This window comes from Centruroides sculpturatus, unplaced genomic scaffold (assembly GCF_000671375.1).
Source record: "Centruroides sculpturatus isolate CEXI.00-Female unplaced genomic scaffold, Cexi_2.0 scaffold619, whole genome shotgun sequence".
NCBI classification, from domain to species: Eukaryota; Metazoa; Arthropoda; class Arachnida; order Scorpiones; family Buthidae; genus Centruroides; species Centruroides sculpturatus.
In genome coordinates this window covers 57,686-85,109 of record NW_019384948.1, presented here as the reverse complement: position 1 = coordinate 85,109, position 27,424 = coordinate 57,686, and the positions used below count along the sequence as shown (strand labels likewise).

Genomic DNA, 27,424 nt, shown 5'->3' with positions numbered 1-27,424 from the left:
TTTTTTTACCAACAATGTTGTGTATACAGAAGTTTTATGATGGGATAAATGATGGAATACAGAACACAGCTAAAGAATATCTTCAGTCTGTAATACAGAAATACTATTTGCTGTGTATTGATCTGTTAACATTACTTTTTAACATGAACATTTGTATATATTTATACTTGATTTTTTAATCATATTAATTCTATTTATTTGAACAATTTTGAGTAAAGAATAGATTCACTTTCTCATGTACAAATACTGTTGGCTGTTTGTGTATTGATATTTTAAGTTTAGTTTCTAAGATGAAGAATTGTATACATTTAAACATTAAGCGCATCACAAACTTTTAAACATTAAGCGCACACAACTTTCATATATTAAGTGCATTAAACATGCCTCAGAAATTTGTAATGCTGCTGGAACGCCCACTAGGGGGCGTCCCGGGCTACTAGTAGATAATGATCAAGTTATTTATGATAAATTCAGAGCTTGGGGTTTTGTAAGAGTGAAAAACACATTACAACAATTTTACATAGGTTAATTTTTAAGTTGTTTTAAACATAAGCTTTTAAAGATACTCATGTCTTGAATAAAGAATATTTGGATTGTGAAAATAAACATTCCCATCAAACCCAATACATAGCAATAATTAGATTGTGATTGAAAATTTTGTATATGCAGTACAAAAATAATTTGTGAAATACCATGACGGCTGGGCAAGCAAGAGTTCAGTGGGAGCCGAAATGAAGGTTTTGCAAAATGCATGGGAGCCGCAGTTCTGTACTGCGATTTTATTATATAATATAAATATAATATAAAACAAATATTGAATTTTTTAATAAACATATTTTCACAAAATTGTGGAAATAAAATTGTAAAAATAATAATAAAAAGCAGAAATTAACACTTTCAGCTAGAGCCACATGTAACTCAAAAAGAGCTGCATTTGCCCATGTCTGGTCTATAACATTAACAATTAAAAATATTGCAACTATGCTACCCTTCATATCAGACTTGTCTTTGTTGTTCATCTGCAGTAACATCTGAAGCTTATTTATTTGTGTTGACATATTGTGTAATTAGGAGCAAAACTATCTGAAAATAAATATGGAGAAATAAAAATTTTATTTAATGTGTTATAAACTTTAAATGTGAGAAATAACAAAAGTAATAATAATTCTAATGGTATGGTAAAATAATAAAATGAATTTGTTACACGTTAAAAAAAAAAAAGAAAACTAAGTGCGAAGGCTCAAACCTACAATGTACAGTTCCTATGCCTAGCATCTTATCCACTCAGCTATCTCAATTACAAGAAATGAATCTTCAAAAGACTTATAAACTATACACTCAATTTGTAGAGACCCATTTTTTTGAAAACACTTTTGAAGCAGGTCCTATTTTTGGACAAGGATCTGTTTGTGTTTGGGCTAAGTGCTCACCAAGTTTCATTCAAATCAGAAAGCCAACTCCTTGTAAGATTCTCTTACTCAGTGTACGAGTGTACTTCTATCATATAAATGATGATTGCTTTTTTTTTTTTAAACATCCTATCTGTCTTTGATGATTAATAAAATATATTTTTTTGCTGATAAACATCTGATTAAAGTATTAATGTTTATTAATAAAGAAGTATATTTTTATCATAAATTTAATATTAATTTTTATAGTTAGTTATTAAAATACAACAGATAGAACAAATTTTAAAATATTCATTGTTGTTATATTTATAATACATTATTTTAGAATTATTGCCACAATTTTATTTTGAAGTTTATCCATTACTTTTTATTAAAAGATATTTTGTTGTGTAAGATTAAAAGATGTAGCTAATTACCAATTTCAAATATCTAGTTAGTTTACACTACCTTCATAATATAAAACATTCAAAATTATTTGTATTATATAAAACTATCTATTGTTGAATTTTTATTTATTTTTGTGAACTCTTAATTTAATATAAATTAGAACATTTTTTTTCTAAATTATTTTTTCCAAACACAAATTATAAAATTTAAATGAAAATTTTTGTTACAAATAATTCTGAAAGATTCAAAATATAGGAACTGTTCTACTTTCAGCACTGGGGTGAAATTAACGTTACACTATCTGGAACCTGTGACCAGTGCTCTATGCGTATATATAGTATATTGTATATAGTATATAGTATAAACGATATACTATATATACACGTAGAGCACTGGTCTGAAAGATTCTCTTCATCTGAATTTGACCAGAGTATTTTGTTATATATTATCAATTATATAAATTTTAACATGTAATAAAATTATTTCACTTTTTTAAGTACCTCATACTTCAAATTCTTCTAAGTTCAAATACCAAATTTGACAAAAATTTGCTTTGGAGTTCAAATGATGCCTCAAAGTTTGAATTGTATGCAGTGAAAAATGCACTCAAAGAATAAACACTATCTGTTGTCATCTCTTGTTCTTACATTACACTTTATATTTTCAGTGCTTTTTTCTCTTTATTTTTGATGTTTGGTTATATGTATTGTGTATTATTCATTTAACAATTTCTTCCTGTAATTTTTCTTTGTTGATGGCTTTTGGGAGCTCCGTTCATTTTGTATCAGTTAGTTCAAAATTTCGTGAATGGAACTTTTCAAAAATGTCAAATGCAATTTATAGTTAAGGAGCATCTTCCTCATATACATTATGAATTTTTTTTTTACTGTTTGTATGGCATTACCATATATCCTTTCTGAAATTCATGAAAGCATAATATGCTTGATATGCTTTTTATGCTTCTTTTTATCTAAAGACATTTCAACGTCATTTTATTCAAACAAAATGAGAAGTATAAAAATTTAAAATAAGCTTTTAAATACAAAGAATACAATCTCACATTAGCAATAATATGTTAAATTTCACAACTATTATAATTATCACACATCTACATTAATTAATTAAGGACAACTGTTAAAAATGTGTAAAATCTTTCTGTTCAACTCAATATAACCTGTAACCTCAATATAACCACAACATCCAAGAAATGTGTGGAAGCAACAGATTCTAAAAGAAAGGTTGAAGTATTGATGATTAAGATGAAAAAGGAACTTATCACAAAGAATGAAAGCAGTGTGCATATACCAGATCTGGCAGCCATATTTAGATTCCAAAGTTGGTTTGCAACTAGTAAATGCAATTTTTATTTTATTATACAATATTTATAAATTTTATCGCTTTCATTTTTCATTTATTATCAGGGTATCTAATTGTGTTATTTTTACCTTAAATTGTGTATTTTCTGTTTAAGTTTATCAAATGACAAAAGACTTAAAACAATATCCATTTGATAAACTTAAAGTCTGGGAATGAAGTAATTTATTTTCCATTATTTGTAATTGAAAAAATTAATTCAGATTTCGAATAATTTGAAGTTTAAACATCCTGGAATGAATTAATTCAAAGTATGAGGCACCACTATTTTACTTTATAGAATGTTTTTTTTTTTTTTGTTAGGATAGTTGTATTTTTATTTGCATTACTTATTTTGTTTTGATTTATCAACATAAAAACTGGGATTCCTTTATCTAGCATTTGAAAAAAAATATTTCCACTTATTTATTTTATTTATTTTTTTAAGTTAAATATTTTAAATAGTTATCCTTACGCTGTTTTTTCTTAGTTTATTACTATAACAATTACAAACATAATATTAATTGATCTAATTTGATTTCTAAAAATTAATAAAATGCTTTGTTGAATTTAAATATCTATATTAATGTAAAAAGGTTGAATTAATAAAAATGTTTCCAGATTATATGAACTTAGTATTTATTTTTGATGTATATTAATATCAAATAAGTATGATTTACATTATCCTTAGGCCATAATAAATTAATTTTTTTTAATTACTGTTATAAACATTTCATCAATGTCTTATTGTTATTTACTAAGCATTCCTTAATAAATTTATTTTCCTAGCACTTGTTTCTTTGTGTAAATTATTTTTAGGTAAAATGCAAAAGAAATTACTAGTCATAATCTTCTGATCATAATGTACATAAACCACTCAAGGCTTGCTACTCCAAGTGATTTCTCTGAAAAAGCTTTTTAAATTATTATATTTTAAATTGCAGCATTAAGCATTTTATTATGCTAATTGACATTTTTAATTCAAATATTTTAGTCATCCCACAAACTATTGTATTTTATGGCATAGACTGTACCCTTTCAGCACAGAATATTTACAAAAAAGTATTTAGTGTATTTAAGCTATCCAGAATTTTGATTCTTAGCCAAAATTTCTTTTTACTGTATTCTGACAAAAAAAAATAAAATTTAGAAGTACATTTATTTATCAGGGAAAAAAGAGTTTTAAAGAAATCATATAAAATTAATTTATCATTAAAATATTAAACACAAATATGTTTTGAATAAAAATGTTGTTTAGTTAACCCAATCCCAACTCTAAAGATTACCTGTAGCCTATTGGGAAATTCATTAGACTAAAAAAAGTTAACTTTCACCTATAAAATGCCTTGCATTTTATATATGTATAAGTTTCATCTTATATGCCATAAAATACAGTAAATTTTTTCTGGGTGTATAGTGTAGTTGAGTAGTTTCAAACATGCTCCATTTTTTGCTTGCAGAAGTCTCCTAAATGAATTCTTAAACAAGATATATTTTGAATCTCATATAATTCTAAAATGTTTTATTAAAATATTTATAATAATTCTGGAAATATTCGATTTAATTATTTTATTATCAAAGGTCAGTAACAGAACAGTTTTGCAAAAGTCAGAAAATATATCATAGTTATATTTTGTAATTATTCTGAATGATCTTTTATCTCAATGTAAAGTTAAGATCATATTCAATTTCTTAAGAAAAAATTAAATAATTCAAGTAAATTTGTCTATAAAAAAACTATAACAACAATATTGATTTCTATTATTACATATTCACAATAATGAATATGAGTAGAATTAGAGTAAAAATTTCTAAAAAGTGAATTTTTAAAAAAATTAAACATCTATTTTATGATGAAAAATTTATTGAAATACTATAATCAAACAAAGGATCATTTCATATTTATTTTGTTGGTATTGATGAATAACCTAATCAATATTTTCATTTTATTTCATTTAAGATTATTGATTAATAAGTACAAAGTCTGTTCAAAAAGTATCGGACCTTTTTTTTTTCGCGTAAACCAATGATGCGCGAGAGGCCTCCTTCGGTGGAGTTGTGGAGGGGACAGTCATGCACAGCCCTGAATTTTTTCCCGCCTGCAGGAAGCGTCAGTCGTTGGCAATCGGCCTATGAGTGAGGTCATGTAGTGCGCTCTCGTCGGATTCCACTAAGCTGGAAAATGACTGAACAACGTGAGCAGCGATATTACATCAAATTTTGCCAAAAACCTTGGCGATACCCGAGTGTAAACCATTCGCAAGATTCAGCAGGCTTTCGGGGACGATCCTCGAGGCCAAAAAAAGCGCGGCAGGTCCGCAGCAATATCAAAGGTCATGTTGACAGTTTTTTCGACTCTCGTGGGGTGGTGTGTCATGAGTACGCACCACGAGGCCAAACCATTGCAAAGGAGTACTACCAGGAGGTCCTTCGTCATCTTTCCGATACAGTGAGACGCAAATGACCGGATCTGTGGTCGATCAAAACTTGGCAGCTCCATCGTGATAACGCATCCGCCCATTCTGTGCATCTGTTTTGGGCTTTCGTCGCCAAACACAATACTCCTGTGGTTCGTCATGCTCCGTACTCTCCCCACATGGCTCCGTGGGACCTTTGGCTATTTCCCAAGCTGAAAATGCCGCTAAAAGGAACCTGAATTTAGTCGAGAGAAGACATCGTGCAGAATGCGACGGAACAGCTGATGGCCATTCCAAAAGATGCGTTCCAGCAGTGTTTCCAGCAATGGCAGGAACACTGGGAGAAGTGTATACATTACCATGGAGACAACTTTGAAGGGGATTAGGGTTTTGTACCTCAAAGTCAATAAATTTATTTTTGCCAACCAAAGGTCCGATACTTTTTGAACAGACCTCGTATATTAAATACTTGGATTGGATGTCATGCCAACCATTGTGTTAATTCAATTAGAAACTTCAGACTAGGAGGCGTTAAAGAGAATTAAAGGAATATTTTAATCTTGCAAGCACTTCCGACGTAAATATGTATGTCATCCTCAGGAAATTCAAAATCGAAAAGAGAATTCGAAGAGAACATTTAAATTTAAGCATTAAAACGATATTAGCAGTTTTTGGAACATAACTATTAAAGTAAATAAGATTTAAATTTTAGAATTAAAAACATCTAAAATTGGTGTGCATGCATCTTAAAATAAATAAACCCCAATTGGAATTGCTATTAATTCATTGAATTTATATCATTGAAATTAAAAAGCCTTTTTTGTAAACGTGTAAAATTGGTGCGCATGCACCTCAACATACATAACATAACACAATTCTCTTTTTGATTTTGAATTGCTTGAGGATGACATACATATTTATGTTGAAAGCGCTTGCAAGATTAAAATATTCCTTTAATTTTCTTTAACGCTTCCTAGTCTGAAGTTTCTAATTGATTAATAGTAAATGGCTGTTTGGTAGTACTGTAATATTATTTGGAGAACTTTAATAGGGTAACAGAGTTACATCAGAACATGATTAAAATTTTGACCAAGTTAAATTTAATGATATTCTTTTGGTCACATTCATTATGCTTTTCAAAGAACATTATACAAGTTTTATTCAAATTATACGTTTATTCACAATTCACACACAGTGTTGCTGAAAAAATGTTGACATATGGTTCACAAGTTCAAATAACACTATTTCTGGAAAAGCTAGGTAACACAACATAGTTGCATTTTGGCTTACTGTTTACTGAATTTCTCTCCTAATTGAGCTATAAGAAATTGTCTTGGTGTTAAGGTTAATTTGTCACTTCTCCATATTCTAGCCATAAAGTCCCAATCCTACATCAAATTACAGTGGTACCTCATACTTCAAATGCTTCAGAGTTTGAATGCTAAATTCCACAAAAATTCGTTTTGGAGTTCAAATGATGTTTCAAAATTTGAACTTCATGCAATGAAAAAATGTGCTTAAAGCATAAAATCCGTTTGTTGTTTGCCAAAGTTATCTCTTGTTCTTGCATTATGCTCTTATGTTCTCATTGCACTTTTTTGCTTTGTATTGTGTGTGTATGTGTATATATACATACAGTAGAGCATCGATTATCCGACTCAATTGGGGACTGGGGTTGGTCGGATAACTGAAAAGTATGAAAAAAAATCCATTATTAGTGTAGTATATTATTATATCCCATGTAATTAGTATATTAGTATATTGCTATTAACCTACTTTGCGTTGAATTTTCCTCCATGTTAAGCCTATCAAATTTTTTTTTTAAATAATAATTGTCGCTATTGCATCGTTAAAAATTAGAAAATTAAGCCTCATTTAAATACTGGCTCCCTTTCATAGTCGAATGAGTGTTGCCAGCTAAAACATGTAAAAATAATATTAAAGTAGCCAAGACATAGCCAAATATTGTAGCACCACATCACTATCGGACATTTGAATTTGTCGACTAGAACATGGTCGGTTAACAGAGATGATGGTTAATCGGGGGTCGGATAATCGATGCTCTACTGTAATTATAACACAATATATAATTATATACATTGTGTTGTTCATTACTTTTTAACATTTCTTTCTGCACTTTCTCTTTATCAACAGCTTTGGGCATCCTGTATGTTTTGTATCGTTTAGTTCAAAATTTCCCAAACAGAACTTTTATACTCCATTTGATATATTCAAAGTTTAGAAGTATCTTCATACAAAACTTACTCTAACACCTTGTAAATGTGCAGCCAAATTTATTAACTTCTAACGTTTTTGGTCATGTTAAATGACCTTTATCAAGAAAAAACTTTAAAATTCGAACAATTTTCATTACCATTTGTACATTTGCATAAAGAAATAGGCTTTTCGAACATTTTTGAACAATATTCTATTGAAAATTAAGTGCGCCATCTTTATCAATAGCTAGTATTAAAACATGAAGATAAAATAAAAACATAAAAATAAAATAAAATCAGGAAAGATGACGCACCTAATTTTGAATAGAATATCGTTCAAAAACGTTTGAAAAGCCTATTCGTTTATGCAAATGTAGTAAGTGTTTGAGTTTTAAAGTTTTTTCTTGATAAAAGTCATTTAACATGTTAGAAGTTAATAAATTTAGTTGCACGTTTACAGGGTGTTAGAGTAAGTTTCATTTATTGAGTAATATGCAGTCTCGGTTGAATTGTATCCTCATACATATTAAGAGTTTCTTTTTACTGTTTGTACAGTGTTACATTTTTTCCGAAACCCATAAAGCATAAAATGCTTGATGTGCTTTTTATCTGAAGACATTTTAACTTGATCATATTAAAAAAAAAATATGAAGTAAAAAGTTTAAAATATAACTTTTAAATACAAAGAGTACAATCTCACATTAGCAATAATGTGTTAAATGTATGATTTAATTACAACTGTTATGTAACAGCTATTAAAAATAAGCAAAAACTTTCTTTTCAATCCAATATTAACCATGCATCCAAGAAGTATGTGGAAGCAACAAAGTCTAAGAGGAAGATTGTAATATCAATAATCTGAGATGAGAAGGGAACTTAACATGAAGCATAAGAGGTACATGTGTGGCAGATCTAACAGCCATGTTTATGATGCTGAAGATGATAATGTATGACCAGTAAATGAAATTTTTATTTTATTACACAGTATTTATGTATTTTTATTATTGTTTTCTGTTTTATTATTAGGATATTTAATTGTGTTTTTACCTTAAATGATGTGTTTTTGCTGTTTTAAGTTTATTGAAATGATGAATGTTGCTTAGGATCTGGGAATGGATTAATTGACTTTCCATTATATCTAATGGGAAAAAATGCTTCAGACTTCAAACAGTTCAGAGTTTGAACAACCTCCTGGAATGAATTAAATTTGAAGTATGAAACTACTACTGCTACTACTACAACTACATTGATTCTAATTATCAGTTAAAATAAACATGAGTAATCAACCCTAAATTTAGACTACTTTAAATCCTTAAATTAAACTGATTAAAATCTTGAATTCCGTCACAAACCTATTCTAAAATTTTTTTGGCACATTATGTGGTTTGTTCCAAAATTTTTAATGCACTTTACAAATCAAACTTGTTAGAATTCTTCAAATGTCACATGCAGAATCAAAGTGCTTGTGCACAGAGTGATATTTCAACATGAGGCACAAAAAAGTCAAAAATATTTGAAATTGAAAATTAGCTAGCTATCTGTGCTTAACATATCATTGAATGGTGAGTGAGTCGGCATGCATATTTTTCCACCAATACTCAAAATTTTACATCAGTACAATAATTTTTACTTTCTATTTAAAAAAATGAAAAAATAAAAATTCTTATGTGGAGACAATCTACTGTAAGTATCAGATTTTTCACATGGCAAGACATAATATACTAATACCAACAGCATCTATAAGTACATGGAAGTAAATGAAGCAATGCATATGTAACAAGTTGCTGCAGCAATGACATTGTATTCACCCTGCATCCAGACAATCTACACAAGGTACTAGCAGGGTATACATCACTCATTGAGCCAGTACTTACCAACTAGTTGAGATATGCATACAAGCATCTTCATTACTATTGGTTATAATCATGGCTTATGACAGTAATATTGAACTTTTCATTGATGAAGTGAAAAGAGTATCCTGAAATATGGAATCTGTCAGTGAAAGAGTACTAGGACAAAATGAAAATCAATCTGCATGGCAGTCTTGGATCTTGAGGTACTCAAAGGGAGGCTAACTCAAAACTTAAAAATACTTTTTATTAACATGTGCACAGTGGTTTATATTGTGGATAGTCCTATAAACAATATTTGCCATCATGAATGTTTTTAAAAAATGTTTGGAAGTTCATACAAATACATTTTTTAAATTTTTTGTCAATGGAGAAGTCTTAAGCTCCTGTAGCCTTCTCTTGTATCTGCCACTATTGGATAGATTTCAATGTGTGAAGGGTTCACTGGGAAGACAGGAAAAAAGAGAATAATAGTAATAATTCTCTTTCTTCCTAAAATGTACATCTATACTAAATGAGAATTTTTCTTACCATTTGTCAATCATCTTATACTGCAATCAAGATGCAACTAGAGTTGTCACTTATGTGTATCAGCTAGGTGTGGTGGATTCAGCATCCTGTGTCATATTGATGCCTTGTCTTTGCATCAAATATCACTTGTGTGCATTGGCAATAACAGACCATAAGTAATGGAAAATATATTCAACATTCCACTTAGGAGATTTTGATTCACACAAGGTTTTTGGGAACGAGATATGCTTATAAATAGTGTGTGTGTGTATTTTCTACTGTTTTTTGTTAAATATACAATATTTTCATTTGTTACAGTTTCTGCTTATTTGTTAATTTATCTACAAGTTTTTGATGTATTACACATTATCTTACAACTAGAAATTCCCGTCAAGCATGATTGAATACGTTATGAGAAAGTAGAGATTGAAGAATTAAGAAGAGTAAAGATTTCAAGAAATTCAAGATTTCTGCAAATTAAGTAGTTTATAGTATCTGTTGTAACATAAAGAGCTACAAAACAAAATTTCACCTGGAGTAGACAAAAAAAAAAGTAGGAGTTATAGAGAATTCACTTACACATACAGATTTAGGCCTTTATATTAAAATAATAATAATAATATCTTTTCTTTATAAAATTATTTTATACACTGCATTCTGAGTAAATGCTCTATTGTCTTAAAAGATTTCCTTGCTGTCTTCCTTTAGTAATAGACACCTTAATATTGTTCTGATGATTGGCATTGTGATCATGTTTCTGCAGCTCTTGATAAAACCATTTCTTAATTGATAAAACAAAGATAAATTGTATGTATGTTAGATGAGTGATAACACTTTCTAAATAATGGGCTCATCAGATCGTTACTTTCAGTTGGATAGTAGAACGTCATGTGGTTGCTATGGAAAGATTTAAAAAAAATTTATTATAGAATTGACACAATGAGGCTATCTTCTTTAAAGTTTAAATTTTTAAGTTAATGAAGTATCTTTAGAGTATATCATTTGCCAAAATATTTAAAAATGTAACTTAAGGGAAATTCCCTCGTCAAGCATGAACTAAAAGAGGTCACTGACATCACTGCAACGTAAGTGCAATCACTGATCCAAAATTGATAAAACATTTATTCTATAGTAATATTTTTGCAAAATAAGTAGCCTATACTTTTCATCAGAACATAAAATGAATATAACCAACTTTTCATCTGGATTGGACAAAAGTTGCAAGAGTTATAAGGAATTTATATATATATATACACACGCGCGTACACACACACACACGATGGCTATTATATTAATAACTATATCTAATTTTGATTGCAGTAGCTTTTATATCATTTATGTCCTCTGTTTCTTCTAGCTAGCATGAAAGCATATAAAAATTTAGACAATCTTAATGTTTGATAATGTTTTTAGGAAATTTTTTTTAATTATGTATAATAACGATACTCTTAGTTTAACACATTTATCACCATTTTCTTTAATGTTAAAGCTAAGAGTACAGTTATTATACATAATTACTGTAAAAAACCATAAATATTGCTTAAATAAAAATAACAACATTGTTATACATTAATAGACTGTCTAAACTTTCAGAATGTGTGTTGCATTTTGTTTCTTAATGTGCTAATGATATATACATGTCATAGTANTTTATTTTGTACAAACAAAATAAATATATTGAAAAATATAAAAACAATAAAAAATTATACTTCAGATGTTAATTTAGTATCAAAAATGTAAAATATTTGAGTAGCCCAAGACATAGCCAAAGATTGAAGCGCCTCAGCACTGGCGAAAATTTAAATTTGCCAACTGGAATTCTTTCAGATGATTGACGTTTCGGATGATTGACTTTCGGAAAATCAACGCTCTACTGTATTATTATTGATCAAACCTAATTTTACTTCATATTATGTAAATTATAGTGTCCAAAAACTCTTATGAAATATTTAATGTCAAATAGATGTAATCAACAGAAATTATTCCAGATGAAAACTAAACATATTCATTTTGTTTGCTATCACATTGATTTTAATACTACAAAAATATTTTAACTACATCAACACTCAATTTGCAGTCTGGTTTTGGGTGCATGTATATTTTTATTCTATACAACCAGTTTTTGAAGTAGTGAATGTTTTAACTATATATTTATTACTTTGTGTTTTGTAATTTTTAGACTATATTGGTTAATATGAAGTCTGATTAAGAAATATCAAGATTGATAAATTTGTTTTCAATTTCATATATTTTAAGTTATTAAAAAAATTTTTTAACTTATCAGAATGAGGGAACAGAAGTCATTCCTCTTCAAGATAGGTTGTATCTGATTTTGTACACTTACTGAACTGAAGCAATCCTTCCATTGTTAGAAACATTTGTTAATGACTTTTAGAAATTAAGGAAGCAAGTTTCATTTTATTATAATTTTTGGCTTCTAATTGTCAATTTTTCTTTCAAAATATGTTTATCTTGTTCAACATTTTGAAAACAAAAACATTATCTGCTGTTTCATCAAAATGCTTGAATAAATAAATAAAAAACAGATATAGTCATGCCTAATGAGTAACTTTCTATAATTTTGAAGTTTGACATATTTGCCAGAGATTAGAAATTTTTATAATTGTTAACAAAATATTACATTACAGAGATGTTGCTAAATCTTACACAGTGGAACCTCACTAATGAGCATAATTCATTCCAGCATCTTACCCATAATACGAAACATTCATTAAGTGAAACAGTTTTCCCATAGAAATTAATGTAAAATACAATAATGCATTCCATGCTGAAAAAATACTCAAATATTTTATGTATAACATTTATTCAAAGAAAAATTACACAATATACATTGTTAAGAAGCATGAATTATCATCATTTCTTCTAGCACAGAATGTACCAATTTGGAATGTGAATTCAATTTGTAGAAAACAAAAAAATCACAGATAATGTGTCTGATAAACATGCTAAACAATATGCCAAATTCTTGGGCTATGTAAAGGCTATAATTAAATATTTGAAATTAATTAATTTGACTAGAGGTAGGCAATTATGCTCCCACCTCATATTAACTTTAATAATTATAAATAGTTAATTTTTAATTTAGACATTTTTAAAATTTAATTTGGAATTGGTCATTAAATTTAGTACAATATGGTGTGTTTATTATATAACAGACTATGATTGTCGATGTTTATACATAATATGTGTGAATACAAGTTTGAAAAAAATGTGTGATCACAAGAGACACTAAGATGATAGCGGAATGAGTGCTAAACACCGACTGATGGAGCGTGCACACAATCCAGGATTTCTTCTCTTTGTCACTCATTATGCAAAACATTGCTCATTAAGCGAGGTCAATTTTTTACAATTTGTTTTGCTCGTTAAGCATGGTTCCACTATATATATAAATAATTGCTAATTGTTTAATCTTGCAGAGCATACTTACTGTACAGTACACAATTTTGCAATAATTAAACAGAATAAGATGGACAAGGCATTTGCTATANTTTTTTTTTGGTTGGTGTGTGTGTTTTAGCTGGCAGTACTGGCACTTTTGTGTGATGTTTTTCTGAGGACTGTGTCGTACTAAATCGAACATTTTTGATACTAGATCAAGTTCTAAGTATATTTTTTTGGTTTTTATATTTTTCAATATATTTATTGTTTGTACAAAATAAAAAAATAATTTTTAATGATACGATAGCCACGATTATTATTTTAAAAAGTTTTCGTTAGGCTTAATATCGATGAAAATTCAATGCGAAGCGACACGCAACGGAGAAAAATTTCCACATGGGATAGGTTAATATATTTTTCATACATAATCGGTTATTCGAAAAATATGTTATCTGAACAACCCCAGTCCCCAATTGATTCGGATAAACGATGCTCTACTTTATTATTATGTTGGGTTTAGTGGGTTTTACTCGGTTCACACCAGTGGCTGTGTACTATGCCAGACCAGAGTCAAGGCATAGCAACCAAAACAAAACTAAAATTAAATAAGTGTATCAGTGTCTGTATTCAGGAATTTCCTAACAATGTGGCATGTATTCAATATAGTGACCTTCTGTAGTGTTACGTATGTATTTCTACTCAATTGTAATGTTCCCAGGCTTTTGTGTAGTGTGTGTGGTATCACACCTGTACAGGAGAGAACAACAGCTACAATAACTACCCTATCCATCCTCCACANTAAAATTAAAAAATAAATATATTACATTTTTTAATAAGTTCGGTTATAGGAGCCAAAGATTCCACAAACTAAGTACTTTTAGGAAATAATCCTTTCATCCTCAGAGTTGTCTAATTGATTTGAAAAGTCCAGATTTTAATTCCCAAACAAGTTTTGTTTTTCTGGAAAAACAATTCAAAGTCCAGGCTTTTGAACTTAGTATGTTTTTTGATTCTAATACATCATTGAATCTAATGTACATCCTGTAGCTGCATGTTCATTAATATAAGAACGTAATGTATTCAACAGTAATAAATGCATGTTTGTAAAATGTTTTATTGTCATGTTTACAGTACTTTACAATCTTATTTCCAAATATATTCATTTATGATTCCATTACAGAGGATCTACCAACTAACACAGAGCAGTTAAATTTACCTTACAATCAACATTTTAGCAGAAAAGTTTCACATTCGTATATACCATCATGAAATTTTCCAGCTATGTAGTATAACCCTGAAATATCTATGTACATGTTCTTCATAGCAGATGACTATGTTTAAACTTACAAGGAGAGGACCAGATGTTCATATCTCCGATTGGTCTCTGAAAATTGAGTCTTTAGCTAAAGTCTTTAGAAGTGTTACTACTACTTGTAATGATGATAACTGAGTGGATAAGACACTAGGTATTGCAGCTACACAATGTAGGTAAGAACTGTCAACACAAGCAAAAATATCTGAAAATAAATATGAAGAAATAAAAATTTTATTTAACAATATTGCAAAGGTTCTGACTTACATTGTGTAGTTCCAATGCCTAGTGTCTTATCCACTCAGCTATCACCATTACAAGAAAAAGTAAAATTTCTAAAGACTAGCTAAAGACTCAATTTTCAGATACCAGTTTTTTGGAAATGATTGAGAAGTGAGTGGGCCTTATTTTTTGGACAATGAGCTGTTTATGTTTAGAGCTTTCATTCGAATTGGAGACCTGAACGTCTGGCCCACTCTTTGTTAGCTTAATAGGAGATCAATCTGCTGGATGTCATTCACTAGGTATGCTGTAGTTCAAAAAAATCACCAAAACTATTCTAAAACCAAATTTAAAACTGAGTAGTGAGAGGAACATGTATCATGTCTATACTGATGACATAATATGTGCAAATTGCTGAATGGATTGAGAAGCAAATAACACAATGCTGTATTAAGTCAACTTTTTCAAAAAAGGTATGCATTAGAATCAAAACACAGCAGTTTGAACTTTTGGAATTTTTTGATTTTGAACTAATCTTACTAATTCTAAACTGGTTGTTTAAAATAATAATGTGAATTAAACCAATTTCCTAGCAATATGTTTATTTAACAAACTAATATTTTTGATCATTTTTAGTGATTCTCATCATGTTGTACATTCTTCTGTTCATTTAAATCTAACTAATAATTTCAATATAGTTTCTAAAATTTTTAAGCTCAAACATGAATTCATATCATTTAAATTTAAATTCAAGTTACTTTGTTTAATAAGTGACTTGTTCACCTTGTATTTAAATGGTTTGAATTCATGTTTGAACTTAAAAATTTTTTAAAAATTGTTTAAATCTATACAATGATTTTTATATAAATGAGTAGAAGAATATGCATTACTTGATGATTATTAAAAGTAATCAGAAATGTTAGTTTATTAAATATATTGCTAGTAGATAAATTAATTGTTCAAAATAATAGAGAATAAACATTTGAAAGCATTACTTTGAATTGGTTTATTTTTTGAAGCTAAGATGTTTTAAAATTAAAAAGTAGATTTTCAAAATGTATGAATAGCTACAAAGATGGAAGGATTTTTCTTGAAAGTAGTTTGTTAAATCTTGATTCTTTTAACCAACTAAGTTTTTTAAAAATAAAGTATTTAATCTTAAGAGTTGTTTGATTACAGAATAACTAGAAATATACAGGCATATTTACCCATCTAAAAAGTCCAAATTAAAATAAGATCCAGAGTTTTATTTTATTGACTATATAAAATAGACTAAGAAGTTTAGAAGTAAGCACTTTTGTATTTTTTATTGAAAGCTGCTGCTTCTAAGGTTTATTTTAAGACTATGTAAGATTGAAGAAGCCTTAAATAGCCTTAAAGTAATTCTTTCTTTAAAACTTTTTGCCTGTTTTTGTATTATTGATTCTATGCTGTGAATCTTTTTACTTTTTGTAATTAAAATAATTTATATCAAAAGCATATGGTGATTAATTTGTGTGATTATTGCAAATTATTTCTAATAGGAAGTTGATACAATAATTGAAAAAAACAATGTACAAATTTATATCAGTATCTATTGTAATAGTTCTAAGCTAGCAAAAGTTCTTTAATAATATAATGATTGGGGACAAGTCTTGAATAAACTTTGTTTATTCAAGACTACAATATATCCCTAAAAACCAGCATATGGAAATATATTCCGAAAATGAAGTAATCCAGTCATTTACAAAAAATATTTCTGGAAAATAGAAAATACAAAACTCAATGTAAGTCTTCCATTAGCTTCTGATTTTAATATATAATTTGTGGAGGTTTTGCTTGTATTTTTAAATTGAGTCAGGCTCAAGCAAATAGCCTACACAACCCTCAACAAAATAATTTTTAACATCCTTCTCAAAAATTATTTTGTTGAGGGTTGTTTAGACTATTATATTAAAAAAAAACTGTCACATAGGTTTAATAGAAAGTGACAACATTCAAGTATAATGCATAACATAATTTACTTTTCTGTTAGATAGTTGGATAAAAAAAAATTGTATTTATCTTACATGCAAGAAACAATTCTGTTAGATCTGGTTTTTTTTCCCCCATTGAGAGATATCAAATGAATCAATACAGATCCTTAGTTAGGATGGTCTTGAAAAGTCTCAACAGGTACAATTATAAAATAATCTTGGAAAGTCAGTACAGTAGAGCATCGATTATCCAACTCAATTGGGGACTGAGGTTGGTCGGATAACTGAAAAATATGAAAAAATACATTATTAGTATATCCCATGTAATTAGTATATTAGTATATCGCTATTAACCTACTTCGTGTTGAATTTCCATCAATGTTAAGCCTAACAAAAATTTTTTAAAATAATAATCGTTGCTATTGTATTGTTAAAAATTAGAAAATTAAGCCTCGTTTAAATACTGGCTCCCTTTCATGGTCGTGGACATGGCCAGTGTTGCCAGCTAAAACACGTAAAAATAATATTAAAGTAGCCAAGACATAGCCAAATATTGTAGGGCCACATCACTAGCGGACATTTGAATTTGCCGACTAGAACGTTGTCGGTTAACCGATGTGCCGGTTGATCAAGGGTTGGATAATCGATGCTCTACTATATATTACAAAGAAATCATAAAACCACAACATGTATCCATCTGTTAATATCTCACTTTGTCTCATTTAACTCCCCAGGTTTTTCTGACCAACTGTTTTTCTTCTCTTTTGGGCCATCCCTTTTGGCGGGATTAGCCAATTGGTTTATGAATTTGCAATTCCTATGTTTATTAAAGAGAGAGAGAGAGAGAGACCAATTGAAAGTTTTTGTTTAGTGTTTCTAGTTAGGGGAGAAAGATGAATCAATGTTGTTATTGCATGGGATGATTTTGATAATGTTGGTAAGATTTCTGTAATGTAGGAAGTTAAGCTTAGAAATATTTTTTAAAGTTGAATTTAGAAAGAAGAAAAAATTTCTTCTAATATGGAAATCTTTGCACAATTACTATGACAAGGTTAAGAAAAGCTAGGGAGATGGAGATTGTTATTTCTAACCCTCTACATACTTTTTTGAACGTAATTAAAAGGTTATATATGTACTGTACAAGTGGTTGAACTGATATTCTTCTATAACTTGATGATATGCATTCCATATTAGTTTTTTGGTAACTACATTAAGTTACAAAATGTAAGTATTTGAAACAGAATCATTTTTCAGAATTTTTAATATTAGAGGAAGATTTGAAAATAAGAAGTTGTCATAATACATTTCTCACACACTAACTAGACCTCATGATAAAACAGAACACATGCCAAAATACCTCACTTGCATCCAGTGGCAGAATTAAGACATTAACAAACATTTTCAGGCTCCTTCTGATCCCTGCTTCAGGTTATAGATGTTCTCTAAAAAGAACATGTAGAGAACATTGGCATGATTCAGACATAAATTGTTACGTAACCAGATGGATGTGTTTTGTTGATTAGATAGCTACTTATTCATAGTGATAAATCATATTTCATTTGTCATGCATGTGATATGTGTCTTTCCCCTTTGTAGTGGGTGCAGATCCCCTCTTGTCAGCTTTAAAAATTTCCAAGGCTTACAAATTCTGATCCACCAAGCATGACCATACCTATCGAATTTGCTTGATGTAACTTTGCTTTAATGTTTTAATTCTGTCACTGGATGTAATGAGGTTTTTTGATGTGTTCTGTTGTCATTAATAATTAAATCTTTAATTTCAAATATTTTATAGATAAATAGGCATTATTTATAATCAATAAAGACTATCTTTTATTGAACCAATTAACACACAACTCACTGTAGAAGTTGAAAGAGCATTTAATTTGAATACCAAACAATCTGCTAGATTTTTATCAGGCTATATTAATCGGATGATTCTACTATTCATAATTGGCATCTTATAGTTTATACTCCTGAGATGTGTAATAGGTCAATATGATCCTTGTTGTTACAAAGTATTCTGTAGATGAGATTCTGTAGTACTCTATAGGTTTTTCTAAAGATAGGATTAGCCACAGGGCATAAAATTATCTTTAAATATCCCCTACCATCTACAGAATACATTGCAACAAAAAGGAGCCTGTTGACTTATTACCCCTCCCAGAAGTATATAGAATACAGATTATTGATAGTAGAATGACTTATATTACATTGGAGCCACCACAAGGTCACTGAATGCAAAGATAAGAGAATACAAAGACAACATCCAGAAACCTAACTCAGCTGTTGCCCTAGCAGATTATATAATTTCCAATCCTAATTCCATCTCGGTCAACTGGAACCAGGTCTATGATGTCTACTCTATATCTGGATCATTCCAGATATAGAGTAGACATCATATCAGAAATAGAGGTATTGCACATTTATAAATCAATATTCCTTAGCTGAACCATCAATTATGATGGCTCAGTGACATGGAAAGCTTTTAGATTAAGACTCCAAATAACACTATAAAAATACACAAGGAATACTACCCATATTTTACCTATTCTTACATGTTTCTACATTTTTAGTAGTATTGTTTTGCATTTATTTTACACACTGTTTTTAATTTTATGAGTAACAAAACCTTTTGGTTTATTATATGATCATCTTTTTTTAATCAGTTTTTTACATTTATTCTAATTAAGATATTTGTTTCATTTCTTTAAATATTATTCAAAGTCTAAAACTTTGGTATGCATAAAGATTTTTAAAGATAAGTATGCTTACTATGGTGCCATATAGCTTTTCCATCATTGGTTTATAGCTAAGAAAATGTGATTTTAGTGTGTGACTAATTTACAAGAACTTTCAAATTTGCTTTCTCATATCAAAGAGTAGAGAATCTTGTATATAACATTTTTGCGATAAGAAATTTTTCATAATTTAATCAGAAATTTAAATTCTTACGTGTATGGCAATGTTGAACTCAAAGAAAACATTAATGTTGGAGACTGGACAATTTCTAGAACTGCCATACTATGAAACTTGGATTTTTAGTATTGGTTGTAAATTCATGTTTTGTGAAGACAATGCATTAAAAGTAGAATTTTCCTATTTCAAACTGATGACTGCTTCCAAAGGTGGATTCTCAGCCAAAAAAGAAGAGGGTTGGCAACTAAGTATATGTTCTTTATTCTTAATATAATAAATCAGAATTCAATTTTACGTTTTCGTTATATTGATTTCTGAAAATGAACTTCATTCATTAAAATATAAGCTTTTTCCAAAAATAAAAATATTTAGCTTCTAATGGGATTTTTAGTGTTAAAAACAAACATTTATATCATTGATTGAAAATGATTAAATCAAGAAAACTGTTAAGTTAGCTCACTTTTTAATAATTGTTTGAAGTGTTTTTTTAAGTTTATATCTGAAGAAACATTTATATTAAATAATAAAAATATTTTTCACTTTCATAATTTAGTATATATTATCATTTAAATTTCACATTATACTGAATGTTGTCTGTCATTTTCCTAAATTAAACAGTGATTTTATTCTTTTGAAGTACTGTTTATTATATTAGGGATTTTATTTATACTTTAAAAAGAAGTATGTGCACGCATACAGCTTAATTTAATTTGGAATTGTTTGGCTTTAATATAATCATTGGACTTTGAGATGTTTATATAAGTATCTATGCCTATAGATTATTTGAATTGTTTTTGTACTGGTTATATTCAGTTAATTTATTATTTAACCAAAAGGTTAAATGAACAATTAATTAGTAAAGTAAACAATGATTATCTAAATCCCAGGAACTCATCTAATGTGAAAAACAAAGTATTGAAAACTCAAAGCTGTTTAATATTTTTATTTATAATTTTAAATGATAAATTGATTGCATAAAATACAAATATTCTTAAAAGTATTAAAGTTAAAACAAAACGAAACAACTTAGTTGAATACTTTATTAGATTTTGGATTAACATAAACAGTAGTATAAAATAAAATTGCAGTTAGCATAATTTAAATAAATATAAATAATAATAATTAAAAAAAATCCTTAAAAACTGGTAAAGTTTAATATAAATAGATGCCTTTCAGCTTAATACATGTAATCTGAAAAATGCACATAGGAAGAATGCAAAATGTTTGATAAAATAAATAAGAGAGACTTTAAAATTATTTACTTTTTCTTCTTAAAATTAAACAATAAAATGTAAATAAAATGTTCGTTTCACATAAGTAATTTAACTGAAGTGTTATACAGTATATATTGCTGTTTTAAAAACTTGATTTTTCTCCACATATATAACCAAGTCTGAATTTATACTAATTTGAATCACTAAACACTGGATTAATTTTGGACTATAATTTGGCTAACAATTACTAATCTAAAGCAAATCAGCTACAGCAATTAGGCCACAATCTTGTACTAATTTTAAAATAGCATTAATTTTGAATTAAATAATATAATTTAGAATATTCTGGAGATCAACTGAAGCAATTCAAACTTGCAACTTCTGCTTACTGTGCTGATGTGCTAATGTTTATACTACCAGAATCTAAAGCATGAAATTAAGCTGGAAATGTTTTTATATTAAACTTTATTGATTTTAAGGGCAAATTCTGTTTTCTTTGATTACATTTAAATTTATAAATACAAAAGTTGACTTAAAATAAACACTAAAAAGCTTTTTTAAATAAGATGGCTTTACTCTATCACATACGGTAGAAACATATTGTTAAGCTGACATCCCAGTTATCTGAAGTTGATGCTTTCATTTCGTTATTTGTAAAAACTCAGCTATGAAGCCAATTGACCTCCCTGCCTTCGCTCCTGCCCAGTTAATATTTACTTTATAATAATAATATTTTTTGAGAGGTGTGATTAGTTTTATTCTGATGATGTACTATATACTGATGGAATCATATACTAGGGTAGAGTAATTTATTTTTTTATTTCTTTAATTTGGCAATGCTATATTTAGAAATTTTGTATTAAAATACAATAGCATAATTAAAATATTACTGTTTCATATAAATATACAATATCCATTTGAATTCAAATTTTAAACATAAATATGAAATCTGTGAATATTTTTTATATATGTATTTTGATATCATTCTATAATATAATAATTTTTTTTTTCATAGTTGCTTGTGTGGACAGTGATATGGAAGTATCATATTGTCTAGACAAATGGGAAGGAGAAGGTAATTTACTTATCGTAAAATTAACTCATATATGTGATATAAAACTGATTTTGATAGTTTATAAAGTTTGACAATTAAGTTTTAGAATTATCAATAACTTCATGAAATTTTAAGGATTAAGTAACTTTAAGAAATCATATATAAAATTTTTAAAAAACTTATTATTTAAAATATTCACACACAGACACAGTTGGAAATATTTCTTAAATCATTTAAATTTTCTGCTTTTATTTTTTTCATTTGTGTTTAATGTTATCTATCTTCTCAAAATACCTTTAAGTATCTGTTTGATTTTGTGAAACTACAAATAATTTGTGAAAGATAAATCAAAATAAAGATCATTATTAGGGAAAAGAAATGATTTTTCTAATTTATTGTTTGTGGAGGGTTATCTTTTATTTACCAGAAATTATCAGTGCACTAAATGATCTCTTTTTTGTTTAAAGTTAAAAAACTTGGATTAGTCAATCAAATAGTACATTATGAATGTATAACAAAGATTAGTTTTCTCAAATTTTCCTCAAAATTTTATAAGAATAGCAATTTGCTGTTCCATTATCTGCAGTTCAAGTTTTTGGAGTTTTTCTGTTCTCTTGTTTCTTCATTTTGATACAGAACTATCTTCTGATTTTAATGAATTAAAAATGTAAATTTGGTAAAATTTTGTTGCCATCAATTATGATTGAGATTGTCAATTCTTATCAACTTTGTGTATGCCATTTAAGTGTTAATAAACTATTAGATTTTTATTCTTCCAACAGATTTTACTTACATACTTCCTTAAACAAGTTAACTGAACCTAGAATTTAAAGGCAATGATAAAATATAGTAGACAAATAATTTGGACTCTCTTAATGTTTTATTAAGAGATCCAAATGAAAAGATAGAAGTCAAATAAAATGTTGCTTTGGAGTTGATATCAATTCAAAACACATATATAACAAAAATAATTACAGTAGAGCGTTGATTTTCCAAATCAATTGGGGACTGGGGTTGTTCGTATAACTGATATTTCGAATAACTGATTTATGTACGAAAAAATAGTTTACCGTATCCGATGTCGAAATTTTTCTCCATTGCGTGTCGCTTCGCGTTGAATTTTCGTCGATGTTAAGCCTAACAAAGACTACTGTATCGTTAAAAATTATTTTTTTTATTTNTATATAAAACAAAAAAATTATATATAACTCTAATTTTCACGTTATATATAACTCTAATCTTTTTTAAAATAGATTTATATAAAATCTATTTTAAAGAAGATTAGAGTTATATATAATGTGAGTGGACATTAAGAGGACATGGTCTTTTTGTTGATATAATACAAGATGAATGTCTTTCTTACAGTTACTCTTACTTTGTTTTATAGTAGTAGAATTTCAGTGATGAAGGCTTTATAAATAAATCAAAAATCAACTTTAGCAATATTTCATTTTTTTACAGACCAAAGAAGAAAACAGATTTTATACATATACATGTATATATACTGTATATGCATATGCAAAAACACATGTAGCACAGATAAACCAGTAATGAAATTAGACAACCGAGTAAGAAAAAATTGAAAATTATTAAATAAATTTTAATCTGTATATACAATAATAATAGAAATTTTTTTTGAAATAAATAAATTTTTTTGTTGATCAATATTTTGATGAAACACATCAGCATTATGCATGTAAATTTAATTATTAGAAATAAATTCTAATGTAAATTTATAATATTCTGGAAAAAATCTGCATATAACTGACAATGCATCAGTACAGTAAGTAGGAATTGTGTATTTGAGTCCTATTTCAGGCCAGTATTTTCTTTCAGAATATTTTACATTTTAGCATTATACATTCTTAAATATTTTTCACGGAAAGAAATAAAATTTAATTATCATATTCAAACATACTCTTAATCATGAAATGTGAAGAAACTTGGCACTATTACAATGATGATGATAAGCACGACTTTAAATATTCTTTTGATAAAAACGTTTCTTATTAGCAATTTGTTTTAACTTTCAATTTAGGTCATTCTCAGCTGGCAGAATAAATGGAATTAGTTTATTCTGTCAGCTGAGGATGATTTAAACTGGAGGTCCAACATTTCTGATTAAATATTTTTTGGTTACTGGGAGTTTAGCAATTTATTTTATTGTAATTAACTTAATTATATGAAAAAAGTGTCATGTAATGTTTTGTTTTGATTATATGAAAAATAATTCATAAATATCTATCTAAATCTTTAAATTTATAAATATTAAGAGATTATATAATTGAAATTTATTAAATAACACCAACGAACCCTTCAAAATTAAACCAGCAAATATATTTTAATATAAATATGCTATGACAAGCACTTCAGACCTTAATTGGGATCTGCTTCAGGTCAAAACATTCAATAAAAAATTAGAATGCTAAAAGATCAGTTTTAAATTTTAAAATTGCTGGAACGATTAATGATTTGAACAAGTATAAATTTTTCTGACAATCCTACAATGTTAAATTAATAAGAAATAAAAATCAATTACTTTCATTAGGATTTGTAACAAATATATTAGCTAAATTTTAATTTTTAGTGTTAATGGTAACACACAGATACGATTTTTATACTTGTTTGAATATTTCCAGCAATTTTAAAATTACTCTTTTAGCATTCTAATTTTTTATTGAATTTTTTTACCTGAAGCAAATCCCAATTAGGATCAAAAGAGCTTGTCATAGCATATTTATATTAAAATATATTTGCTGGTTTAATTTTGAAGGTTTTGTTGTGTTGTTTACTTATATATAACCAGCTGTGGAAAGATTTAGAACTCCTGTATGAAGTTTATTGATGTTTCTAATTAAAAAATTAATAATCCTTTCTAATTATATAAATATATATTAATTTAAAATGTTTTCAAATTTCTTCTTATGAATACGTTTTTATAGATTATATAATTTTTTTCCCTTTGAATTTATATAATATATAAATAAAATTTAAATTCTGGGTATACTTTGCATATAAAATTGTTAACAAAAAGTTCAATTTTTATATTTTGATAGATATTTTCAGAAGTATTTATTTGGATTATTGTTTTTTCTTTCTATATAAAGTATATTTAAATATATGCCATATATTACCAAGTGATTTTTAAGGCCAAAATCAATGTGAAATGTGTACTGATTATTATTAAATTATTTTTATATAATGAAATAATGTAAATGAAAACTAAATGAATTATATATAAATAACAAATTATATATCCACAAGATGCATTTAGATAATTAAAATTTATTATGAAAGAATTTCAAAATTTATAATTAGCAGATTTATATTATCAATCAATAAATTCTTTGTATTGTTAGCTTAATTATGCAACAGCTAAAATAATATAAATGTTTTATATTCCTTTATATAATTTATTATTTGTTAATTTTTTTGAAATATTTAAGAAATGACTGTCTTGATCTCAAAATATAAGTTAATATATTGTCAAATAACAGATACCACATAAAAATTTTTTAATTTAATAATGTATAAATGAAAGTTTTTACAAAATCAAAGATGATACAAATTATGATTTAATTTGCTAGCAAAAAGTTTGTACCTGTACTACTAAATTTTTTAAACAGTTATGTTCAGTTTTACAATCTTGAAGAATTTTGTTTATAGTATAGCCATTTTTTTGTATAATTATATTTTAAATTTATACAAAAAATAAACTAAATCTTTAATTTCTTCAATTTTTTGGAGTATTTTAACAATTTTATCTGAAATTATACATGTTAATATCGTGTTAAATGACCACAATCAAGTAATTTACCTCGTACTTTCAGTTTATTTAAACGAATCCCCTTCATAATGTAAACTTTAAAACTATTTTTAAGTATTTAAAATTTTCAGCAAGCAATATATACATTTACGTATAAATATTTTACTTAATGTTTTTTCTTTACTTAAACATATTTCCTTTTATAAAATAACTTTACTATTTTATATAAAATACTTTCCTGTTTATTCTCTGATTAACATTATTTGTAATTAATAAATACCAGAAATGTTTAAAATTAAAAAAAAAAATTTATTTGACATATTATTCCTAAAAAATGTTTCTTCTATGTCTCTTTTGAGAACAGAGTATAGAATTATGCTTGTTTCACACGATTACAATAGCTACATCCTCTCCACCACTGATAATTTCAACAAATTGTCTAGACTTGAATACATGCTAACCGCGTGTGTGGTGTTTTAAATATATTTGCCATTGTAGGGGCGGTAGTTATAGAGATTCACTAGGTATCTTAGGGCTGCTAATACGAAGAGTTTCTGTCAAGGAATGGTATTTAAAGAGTGGTTGGCTTATTCAATGTTGTCATGTTAGATAGTTTAGTAGATTTTCTACTAAATCTGATAGACTGAGACGTCAATCAAGGATGAAGTTAGTAGAAATTCTGGTAGATTATGGCCTTTTATTGAAAAGTGTCCAGACTCGATTACTGTACATACATGAAAAAACTGTTTGACACATACAGTAAGAAAAAAATGGTTTTATGTTAAAATTTTTTAAAAATTTAACTATAGGCCTATTTTTTCTATAGTGTATTGCATTGAATGTTATATTCACTAATCCTATATCAAACGTTTATACATAAACTGATATGATACTTTTGAATAAGGTTTTTAATAAATAGTTTTGAGTGTGTTGTAATTGTGTATTTTAATTTATTAAATGCATTTAAAATTATTATTGTTGTTATACTTTGTTTCTTATTTCTTATAAATAGAATAAATCGTGACAGATTTTTCGTTTCCTACGTATGTAACTGCCAAACCTGATATTTATATATTATATAACTATATAATATATTATATAAATATAAAACGCAAAGAAAGTACAAAAACGTAAAATATTGATTAAATTAAATGTTTATTATTATAGTTGACCTTTGTTATAAAGGGAAAGTATAATAATAAACATTTAATTTAATCAATATTTTGCGTTTTTTGTACTTTCCACGCTCATTATACTCTATAATGAATTGTAAATTGTACTGTAAATGTTTCATGCCCCCGTTTTTTGTACATCGCACATGGAATCCAATCTGCTTTATTTGTCTCGCTTTTGTAACTTAATTATATGATAAAGCAATGTTTTTTTTTTCATTTTGGTACTAACATTGAATTTGATTTGATCCAAGAGCTCGCTTGCT

The 27,424-nt window shown here is 27.5% G+C and overlaps 1 protein-coding gene across 3 annotated transcripts in view; it reads left to right on the top strand.

The window, feature by feature from the left end:
• LOC111632232 (RNA-binding protein Nova-2-like) overlaps positions 1 to 27,424 on the top strand; it is a 104,365-nt gene that overhangs the window by 45,398 nt on the left and 31,543 nt on the right. For all 3 annotated transcript variants that reach the window (XM_023376610.1, XM_023376611.1, XM_023376609.1), the window contains one exon: positions 22,182 to 22,241. In XM_023376610.1, the coding sequence (XP_023232378.1) occupies positions 22,182 to 22,241 (60 nt within the window). The remainder of the gene's footprint in view (positions 1 to 22,181; positions 22,242 to 27,424) is intronic.